At 40.4% G+C, this 10,324-nt stretch overlaps 1 protein-coding gene across 6 annotated transcripts in view; it reads left to right on the top strand.

The window, feature by feature from the left end:
- stxbp5a (syntaxin binding protein 5a (tomosyn)) overlaps nucleotides 1-8,112 on the top strand; it is a 102,758-nt gene extending 94,646 nt beyond the window's left edge. For all 6 annotated transcript variants that reach the window (XM_082506757.1, XM_082506754.1, XM_082506758.1 and 3 more), the window contains 5 exons: nucleotides 230-599; nucleotides 2,245-2,410; nucleotides 4,413-4,524; nucleotides 4,622-4,842; nucleotides 5,344-8,112. In XM_082506757.1, the coding sequence (XP_082362883.1) occupies nucleotides 230-599; nucleotides 2,245-2,410; nucleotides 4,413-4,524; nucleotides 4,622-4,842; nucleotides 5,344-5,385 (911 nt within the window). In that variant the 3' untranslated portion in view covers nucleotides 5,386-8,112. The remainder of the gene's footprint in view (nucleotides 1-229; nucleotides 600-2,244; nucleotides 2,411-4,412; nucleotides 4,525-4,621; nucleotides 4,843-5,343) is intronic.
- Nucleotides 8,113-10,324: the final 2,212 nt, after the last annotated feature.

The raw sequence follows: 10,324 nt of genomic DNA, 5'->3' as shown, positions 1-10,324 counted from the left end.
GATAACTTGTAATTTCCTATCGATATATTCAGTCAAAACTTTAGTTTTTGTATTTAAAAATCTGAGGCAGCCAGTGTCTAGCCTGATACTTATTTTGAATGGCATTATCTCGGCGTCCATCACTGAACTTTGGAGTCATTTTTCACCAGAACACACTAAGCATTTCCAAAATGCAGCAGTCCTCTGGAAATATAATGTTCCAATAGATTTTTTTCCTCCTGTTCACCAGGTATGTTGGTACGGCTGAAGGGAAGCATCTTGCGGATGGCCTTTATAGACTCCACGGGTTCTCAGCTGCCATCTGCATATGAGCCTTGGTATGAACCCAACGTTACAGCAGACGGCGAAGAAAGAGAAAAAGTCCGTAAGCGCCGGCCCGTCTCAGTGTCCCCTTCCACCTCCCAGGACCTCAATGAGAGCCAGTATGCTGTAGTGTGTTCAGAGAAACAGGCCAAAGTCATTGCCCTTCCTTCCCAGTCCTGCATCTATAAACACAGTATCACAGAGACCTCCTTCATCTTACGGGCAGATGTGGTGCAGATGAACCAAGGCATGTGCGTGGCTTGTTTCTGTGCCAACGGCCACATCATGACCCTCAGGTAAGGCTACATCTAAAGTCAGGCAATGTTTCAACCAATACATGCAGTTAGAATTAAGAATGTTTGCTCTCCCCTCTATCATGCATGGCATGTCTATATATTTATATACATGAACTGGAATTGACTTAACAAAAGAAGCAGGAGAGCAAATAATTTTGCTCATATTTGTGCTTGTTGCAAAGACTTTCCACACAAAATCTGTAAACTGTGTACAGCGAAAGCTGCCATATGGTGAGAAAGAGGACAGGTACATACAAAAATTGGGGTCATAATTTAATTTGGTCATAATTTGCACCTGTTCATCGAAATCCAGAGGTGTTTTTTTTATAGTATACAGACTTTAATTAGTTCAGATCTTAAGTTCAGATTTTTTACTTAGAATCTGGACTTTGATTTTAGAAATAAATTTTTTTTCCAGACTGAATTTTCAGAATTCGAACTTTAATCTCAGCATTCTCACTTTTTTTCACACTTTGGACTTCATTTTTAGAATTCAGACTTTGTGTCATAATACAGGCTCTTTCTGGACTATGTTAAAAGCAAGGATAAAGTGCCAAACACCAGGCAATGCTGGACATTTTATTAGGTACACTTTGCTTTTACTGGTTTGGAAAAGTGTTTGCCTTTAGAACTTCCTTAATTATTCATGTCCTAGATTCAGCAAGATGCTGGAAACATTCCATCTTAAGAGCTTTTGGTTTTGGTCCATATTGGAATTGGCATCACACAGTTTGACCAGATTTGTCGGCTACACATTTATGACGTGAATCTCTCATTACACCGCTCATTGTCATGTTCAAGAAACTAGTCTGATGACTTGAGCTTTGTGACAGGGTGTGTAATTCTGCTGGAAGGAAACAACAGAAGATGGTTACACTGTGTTCATAAAGAGATGAACATGGTCAGCAGCAATGGTCAGGCAGGCTGTAGCATTTCAGTAATGCTCAGTTGGTACTTAGGGGTCAAAAGTGTGCCAAAAATTATCCCCACACTATTACGCCCCCACCATCAGTCTGAAACATTGATATAAAGCACGATGGATCCGTGCATTCATGTTGTTTATGCCAACACCTGATCCTACCATCCGAATGTCGCAGCAGAAATCATGACTCGTCAGACCAGGCAACAATTTCCAGTCTTTTATTGTTCAGTTTTGGGCTACAAAATATAGCCTTGGTTTCTTGTTCTCAGCTGACAGGATTGACATCCAGTGTGGTCTTCTGCTACTGTAACCCATCTGCTTCAAGTTCAGCGTGTTGTACATTCAGAGATCTTTCTCTGCATAACTTGTTTATAACCAGAGTTTGTTTTTTTTTGTTTTTGCAAGTTACTCTTTCCTTCCTGTCAACTCAGACGACTGCTGATCTTGGGTTATTGTCTAGTTTCGTCTGTCCGGCAAAATCTCACTAGATCAGCAGTTTCTGAAATATTCAGACCAGACAATCTGACACCTTTTTTCCCATTCTGATGCTCAGATTGTATTTCAGCAGGTCTGACTGTCTATGGATTTGCTGCACATCTTGGCTGATGAGTTATTTGCCTTAACAAAATAGTATACCTAACAAAATGGACGTTGAGTTTAAATAATTAGAGTTCAGAGTAGGTCAGAAACTTTATTGATATTGTTTCTGTGCCTCCCATACAGTGTGCCAGGATTGAGACCGCTCATGGATGTGAACTACCTACCTTTGACAGACATGCGGATAGCCAGGACTTTCTGCTTTACTAACCTGGGTCAGGCCATGTACCTCTGCTCCCCCACTGAGATCCAGAGGATCACTTACAGTCAGGACACTTGTGAAAACCTACAGGTGAATTAGCCTTCTATATACAGCACTACTACGTGTTACTATTGCAAAACAGTTTAAAATCTCTGCATGGCTTGGAGACACACATTAGCCAACTAAGTACCTAGGCTATTTTGTTTTGGTTTGTTTATACCTATAAGAAATATTCACGTATTAAAATTAACCTTGTCTCTATGGGTAACAGACAGGAAGAATTTTGAAATACCATAACCCTATATTCCTATTGTCATGCCAGAATGAGATTTTGAAAAACTCCTGCCAAACTCCCTCTATCTAATCAAAATTCACAAGGGGGATGCTGAGAGGATGGCAGCATAAGTTTGCAGCTCCTGGTAAAAACTCACAAATAAAAGTGCTGAAGTATTTTTAATCATTAAACTGTGGAATAAATGTCATGAACGGTGGGAGAAGGTCAAGAAGACAGGGGAGCCGGCTAGAGGAGACAGTCGGAAAACAGCATGCAAGGTGAGCATGTGGAAGGAGAAGGGGCTAGCCACCTCCACTCAGGCTTCCAGGACATCATTAAAGAAATTCACTCACTTAAGGCAAAGTTCAGAACTGATTTTGTCCCACTGAACAAAGACATTAAACAAGAAATGAAGGTAGAATTCCAGACATTAATATAAAACTGACAGAAACAATAGGTGAGGTAGCTAGCTATAAGACAAGACTCAAAGAAGCTGCAAAACACTTGGAAGAGATGGAAAGTTGGAACATGGCCACAAAAGATGCATTAATTCAGTCACTGTAACAAAACTGGCTGCCCTAGAAAAATGTATATTGTCCAGTAATGTATATTATCAATGGATCAATAGGCCTAATAGAAGGTTCTGAAGGAAACTCTGTGCTGCAGTTTGTGGAACACTTGTTGAGAGCTGAGCTCTTTCTCCCACCAGACCCTGCTCTGAATATCCAGCGGGCACACAAAGCTCTGACGCCTAAGCCTGGACCAGGAGAAACCTTTATATTGTCATACACTCACTTACTGCCTGTGTCATAGCTAATGAACACAAAACATCAATAAATGAATGCAAGGAATGGAGTTAATCCAAAGTAGCCTAAGTAGTTTGAAACTTGTCTCACATAAGTTGCTTGGCCTGAAATAACTATGGGGAACTGAGTCATCCATGGTGAGAACTATTCTATTTATAACCGTGTCCAGATTTTACTGCAGTGTGTCTCACAAGCTAGGGACTTGTATTATTGGGGGATAGCCCTCCCTCTGGGAGGCGCTACAGGAGCCTCCGGACTAAGACCACCAGGTACCGGAACAGCTTCTTCCCCACAGCTGTCAGACTCCTGAACTCTGCCTCCTGACATCTGACCCACGTTAACTCATGGACTGAACATACACACACCCACAATGGACAACTGTACCCTCAAACACACAATAATAACATGGACTGAACCACCACTCACAACCACTAGCACTTTATATAGCCTCTGTAGAAACTATCTACACCCTCACTTATCTTAACTGCACTACTGTATAGCTCTGTGTAAATAATCATTCTGTACATTCGATAATCTTTAATTCTACAACTGTTTACAACTTCCATAGTTCACATTTCTGTATAGCTGTATATCTCAGATTTCTGTAAAGTTATTTATTTCATAGTCTGTATAGTTTTTCATATTTATATCCTGTTCATAGCCTGTACATAGCTTGTACTCACTACAGCCTGTACATACTTATAGTTATAGAATATTCACAACATACTTCATACCGTGTACATTATAACATACCATAATAGACCCATTTCTGTAATATACTTACATATCTATACTATTGCTAATATATATTGTAATATATCTATATCACTAAAGCACTTCTGGATGGATGCAAACTGCATTTCGTTGCCCTGTACCTGTGCATGTGCAATGACAATAAAGTTGAATTCTATTCTATTCTATTCTATTCTATTCTATATGTCTAGTATATATATATCTTTATCTATATTTATACATTTTATATATGTATTTATAAAATGTGTTAATATTTCAGGAGATGCTGGGTGAACTTTTCACACCAGTGGAGACACCGGAGGCCCCCAACAGAGGGTTCTTCAAAGGCCTGTTTGGTGGCGGTGCACAGTCGCTGGACAGAGAGGAACTATGTATGCCGAATATGTATCTGATGATATACATACAGTATATTTCTGTCCTATATGTACCATCACTTCATGCTTATCTGTCTTTTCTTCCTTCGATCAGTTGGTGAAGTAACAGCTGGAAGGGCATCGCGAAGTCTGGCCCAGCACATCCCTGGCCCAGGTGGCATTGAGGGGATGAAGGGAGCTGCCTCTGGTGTGGTTGGTGATCTGGCACGTGCCCGGATAGCACTAGATGAAAGAGGCCAGAAACTGGGTGAACTGGAGGAGAGGACGGCCGCCATGATGGCCAGTGCAGACTCTTTTTCCAAACACGCCCACGAGGTGAGCAAAAGTGTCAAGAAGGACGTCGAGCTTGAAAATTCATACCCACAATTAACAGAGCGACGATGTGACATCATGAATGCTCACTGTACATTAGTGCTACTAACAAACAATAAACAATGAAATTAAATGCTTGTGACCAGTCTTGACCCTCCATAAAATATTTTACACAGCAAAGCAGTTACTGTGAAATATTACATGTAATACCTGACACTATTTAACCAGTAGAGGGCAGTATGTAACCAAGAAACTTACTCAAATTGTAGATTTCTTTCAGAATGGAAACGGTTTCTAAAATTATGTGAGGGCCCCTGTTCTTTACAGTGTTTGACTGACCAAGTAAACAAAATTCAAAATCAAAGCAAATTCATATACATTCTTACATAAAATTAACTTTATCAACAGCAAATGGAAGTGGTTTTAGAGAGAGACGTGATGGTTTTGTGGTACTGCCCGATCATTTGGACCATGTTCCCATGACTACGTGTTCTTTGTTTCCAGATGATGCTAAAGTGCAAAGACAAAAAGTGGTACCAGTTCTGATTGGTGGAAGGGGTGGAGTAGAGCTCTGTGGACACCATTGTCTGATTGACCTCCCTCATCTGGCTCATCTGGACTCACCGTGACCCCTACCCATCTGTCTGTCCCTTCATCCGTCCCTCCAAGCCTCCTTCACTGAGACACTTGGGGATTTTCTTCCCTAGCACAACGATGAAACACTGTACTTACCTCAGTCTTGGGGTGGAACTGAGGGGTAGACAGGAGAGGAAGACGACCTCAGAGGGAATAACTTAATAAATGGTGTCTTCTTTTTATGTTCTTGTCTCATTGTTTATCTCTGTTCAGCCTCTCCTCTGAGGTAGCTGACTGGCCCATGCACCTGAAGATTCTTCACTCTCATTTGCCAAAATGTTCTTTACTGTTGTCTCTACTCTGTACCCTCGTGGCCAATATTCAAACTGGCTAAAAAAAAAAAAAAAAGACAAATGTGTAATGAAGAAGCAAAGACTTCAAAAAGTTATTAAAATGTACAAAAAAAAAAAGTAAATACATCATTATATATACATAGATCTAATAAATGTGCAATGCTGTATCCACTTCCAAGTGACAAGTACAAAACAAAGGGATAACTCATCGGGGAGATGGAAGCGGGGCGCGAGGGCCGAAGGAGGCACCGTTGGAGAGGTATAAGAAGTGCTGCGATAGCGATGTCTCCTCTATGCAGAGGGTCGCAGGGATAACTCATTCGGAAGTACACTGGATATTTCATCATCTTGCTCAATCTCTAGACTCACCTCTGTATTTGACAAACTTTCAAATCGTTACCGTGTGTGTGGGTGCGTGCGTGAGAACGTATGTGCGTGCGTGAATTTCTTTTCTCGCCATTCCTCTATTTGTTATTTGTTGGGTTATTTGCTCCGTCTGTATTATGATCATTATTGTTAGTAGTAATATTATTGGAAAAACTCTTATTTTTCTATTGTTGTGAAAGTGGATGATATTTAATTTGTTGAAAAAGAAAATACATTTTGTGACTTTTGTCTAACAACTGAAATTAATTTCTCCTTATGAAAAGGGCTGGAATCTATAAGGAGGGCAAGGATATAAAAGGCATATTTGGGACTCAGTAACATGGTGACATCAGCTTTTTTTTTTTTTATTATTCTAAAAGAGAGAATGTATGAGCCACACACATTTATTCCTTTACTGAAAATGTAATTTAATCACTTAGCAGATGCAATGTGAGCTGCCTCCCACTTGCTCGCTCTGTCTCCGATGTCACGAGCTCGGTGGTTTGATGAAATCAGCGTTAAATACACAAATAGCCAAGTATCAGTATTGGATTACATACATTGCAAGCATAAATCCTAACAGTAATCATACAGGTGGGATAAAAACAAGAAAATGGCTGAGTAATCTTTCAAAGGGACATATTTGAAACTTTTTTCGTGTATTTTTTTTTAAATTTTTTCTGTGTTTTGCTCACACTTGTCTGTACGTGTGATTCCTTTTAATATTTACTTACTGAGGTGGAGGAGACAGCTGTGTTTGGTGTTATCTTCATTATTATCCTGTTTCTATTTTCCATGTTTGCAGTCGAACTCAAATGTGATGTATCTGTCTGCCGGGCTTTTAACCTTTATTTGTATATAAGTAAATAGTTTGACAATCTAAGTGGAAAGTAAATGCCGAAGTTGCTCAGGCAACAAAAGAGGAGACAGGCCATATTTTTTTCTGACGCCAAAGAATTGCTTTACCTTTCCCATTGCGTTGTCCCATAGCATTTGGCCGCGAGTCTGGAAACCACACGGTACATGTGAATATGTGTTATCCAGTTTAGATATATCACCCTTGTCACTTTTCAGGGTTCAGGAAATGGAAAGTCGCAAAGGAACTCAGCCATTTATAACACGATGGATCATAAAAATCACTATCATTCCACCACACCTCAAATGATGTTTATGGTATTCATCTGTGTGAATGGGTGTATTTGTACATCTTCTCTGTCTGTATGTAAGGTTATGTTCATGTAAATGAAGTGATATGATTTATTATATTTTGTTCCGGTTGTTTACTCATTGCTGGTGATGTCCTAGTTCAGGTAAGTGTGGACAAACTCAAACCACCAATTAAGTAAAAAAGGGAAAAAAAGAGGACAAGGGTAAGATAATGTGTGATAATATGTGAGGACGACCTCTAAATTTTGGTTTAATTTAAAAGTCCTTCATTTGTCCTCTGTATTCTCTCCGTTGGTTGCGCAGCTACAGGTGTGGCCTCCTGTGTTTCCAGTAAGCATTGTGGTGTGAATGTTGGCTGGTTGGTCTATCTTTCGCCCCTAAGCTTAAAAAGAGAGACAAAACGAAGTACTTCAGGAAAAATAGCTGTTTTAGCTACAAGTCAGCCCCCCACCAATATCCGTTTGATGTCTTTCCCTTTAATCCAGCTGTTATTTCTTTGAATGTTATACTTGTTTTCCCATCTTTGAGTGAATTTGATTTTTCAGCCCATGTACTACAGTATGCAGTATTCCTACCTGATATGATCCACACTCAATAAGAGGGAGTCCTGTCTATCTGCCATATGCCATCTTCTGTCCTCGATTCAACAGTTATCAGTGGGTTGCAGTATTTTTCTCATTGTAGCCAATTTTCTTGTACAGTTTTATGCAACTTTCACATGGATGTTTATGACTTTATCTGCTGCCACAAAAATTTAGAAATTCTGTAGATAGAGATTACTGTGCAATGGAAAATAAAAGTCGAAAATGGATTTTTGTCTTCGGTTATTAAACGGTTTCTGTTTAGCAGAAAGAGGAATAAAATGTTGGAGTATCTCAACGACATGCAGGCACACTGCATATTCAGTGAAATACAGTTAGATCATGGAAAACTGGTTTCATCACAATTTTATCCCAACATTAGATGGCAGTAAATACACATGGTTGCCTCAACAAGCAATACTGAATAAATAGGAAAAATGCAAACAGTGAAAGGGCGATCCTACTAGTTATTATTAGCAGGTTTAATGTTTGACAACTTGCAAATAAAAGATTAGTTTTTACAAAAATAAATACATATATTCATCAGTGAAGCAGAAAACTGCCAAAGCTACATAGTAGTAATGAAGTTATATAGTAGTTTTCCTTGTTTATTAGTTTTTTATTTATACTCCAAGGCTCCATTTCCTCAAACATCATTGTCCTGTACTGAACACAGCAGATTCCCACATGTGCTCACTTGTGATGCAGACAAGGAGGGTTAATTTATTTATATATTCATCTTGGGGTAATGTACAGGAAGTCACCCCAAGTCTGACTTCTGTTAAATGTTTTATCTCACACGGGGAGACGTCCACTAATATTTACTGTAAATACCTTACAGTTGGCCTCTAGATAGAAACAGACCTCTTGAATCACAGATGCAATCATCCTAATCCCTATTATCTGTAAATTCATACTGTATTTACAAAGGATTACGATGTGGATCAATTACTGTGAAAATCAGAGAGGCTACCAGCTTAGCTTATGATTTCCCGTAAGAGTACAAATTTACAGACTGTATCTCTGCGTTGCCGCTTGATGCTTCCGGGCATTACAGTGGGGCAAAAAAGTATTTAGTCAGCCACCGATTGTGCAAGTTCCCCCACTTAAAATGATGACAGAGGTCAGTAATTTGCACCAGAGGTACACTTCAACTGTGAGAGACAGAATGTGAAAAAAAAATCCATGAATCCACATGGTAGGATTTGTAAAGAATTTATTCGTAAATCAGGGTGGAAAATAAGTATTTGGTCAATAACAAAAATACAACTCAATACTTTGTAACATAACCTTTGTTGGCAATAACAGAGGTCAAACGTTTACTATAGGTCTTTACCAGGTTTGCACACACAGTAGCTGGTATTTTGGCCCATTCCTCCATGCAGATCTTCTCGAGAGCAGTGATGTTTTGGGGCTGTCGCCGAGCAACACGGACTTTCAACTCCCGCCACAGATTTTCTATGGGGTTGAGGTCTGGAGACTGGCTAGGCCACTCCAGGACTTTCAAATGCTTCTTACGGAGCCACTCCTTTGTTGCCCGGGCGGTGTGTTTTGGATCATTGTCATGTTGGAAGACCCAGCCTCGTTTCATCTTCAAAGTTCTCACTGATGGAAGGAGGTTTTGGCTCAAAATCTCACAATATATGGCCCCATTCATTCTGTCCTTAACACGGATCAGTCGTCCTGTCCCCTTGGCAGAAAAACAGCCCCATAGCATGATGTTTCCACCCCCATGCTTCACAGTAGGTATGGTGTTCTTGGGATGCAACTCAGTATTCTTCTTCCTCCAAACACGACGAGTTGAGTTTATACCAAAAAGTTCTACTTTGGTTTCATCTGACCACATGACATTCTCCCAATCCTCTGCTGTATCATCCATGTGCTCTCTGGCAAACTTCAGACGGGCCTGGACATGCACTGGCTTCAGCAGCGGAACACGTCTGGCACTGCGGGATTTGATTCCCTGCCGTTGTAGTGTGTTACTGATGGTGACCTTTGTTACTTTGGTCCCAGCTCTCTGCAGGTCATTCACCAGGTCCCCCCGTGTGGTTCTGGGATCTTTGCTCACCGTTCTCATGATCATTTTGACCCCACGGGATGAGATCTTGCGTGGAGCCCCAGATCGAGGGAGATTATCAGTGGTCTTGTATGTCTTCCATTTTCTGATGATTGCTCCCACAGCTGATTTTTTCACACCAAGCTGCTTGCCTATTGTAGATTCACTCTTCCCAGTCTGGTGCAGGTCTACAATACTTTTCCTGGTGTCCTTCGAAAGCTCTTTGGTCTTGGCCATGGCGGAGTTTGGAGTCTGACTGTTTGAGGCTGTGGACAGGTGTCTTTTATACAGATGATGAGTTCAAACAGGTGCCATTCAAACAGGTAACGAGTGGGGGACAGAAAAGCTTCTTACAGAAGACGTTACAGGTCTGTGAGAGCCAGAGA

The sequence above is a fragment of the Aulonocara stuartgranti genome (assembly GCF_965226115.1).
Source record: "Aulonocara stuartgranti genome assembly, chromosome: 15".
In the NCBI taxonomy this organism is placed as follows: Eukaryota; Metazoa; Chordata; class Actinopteri; order Cichliformes; family Cichlidae; genus Aulonocara; species Aulonocara stuartgranti.
Note: the sequence above shows the minus strand (reverse complement) of the source record. Positions and strands in the feature narration are given on the sequence as shown.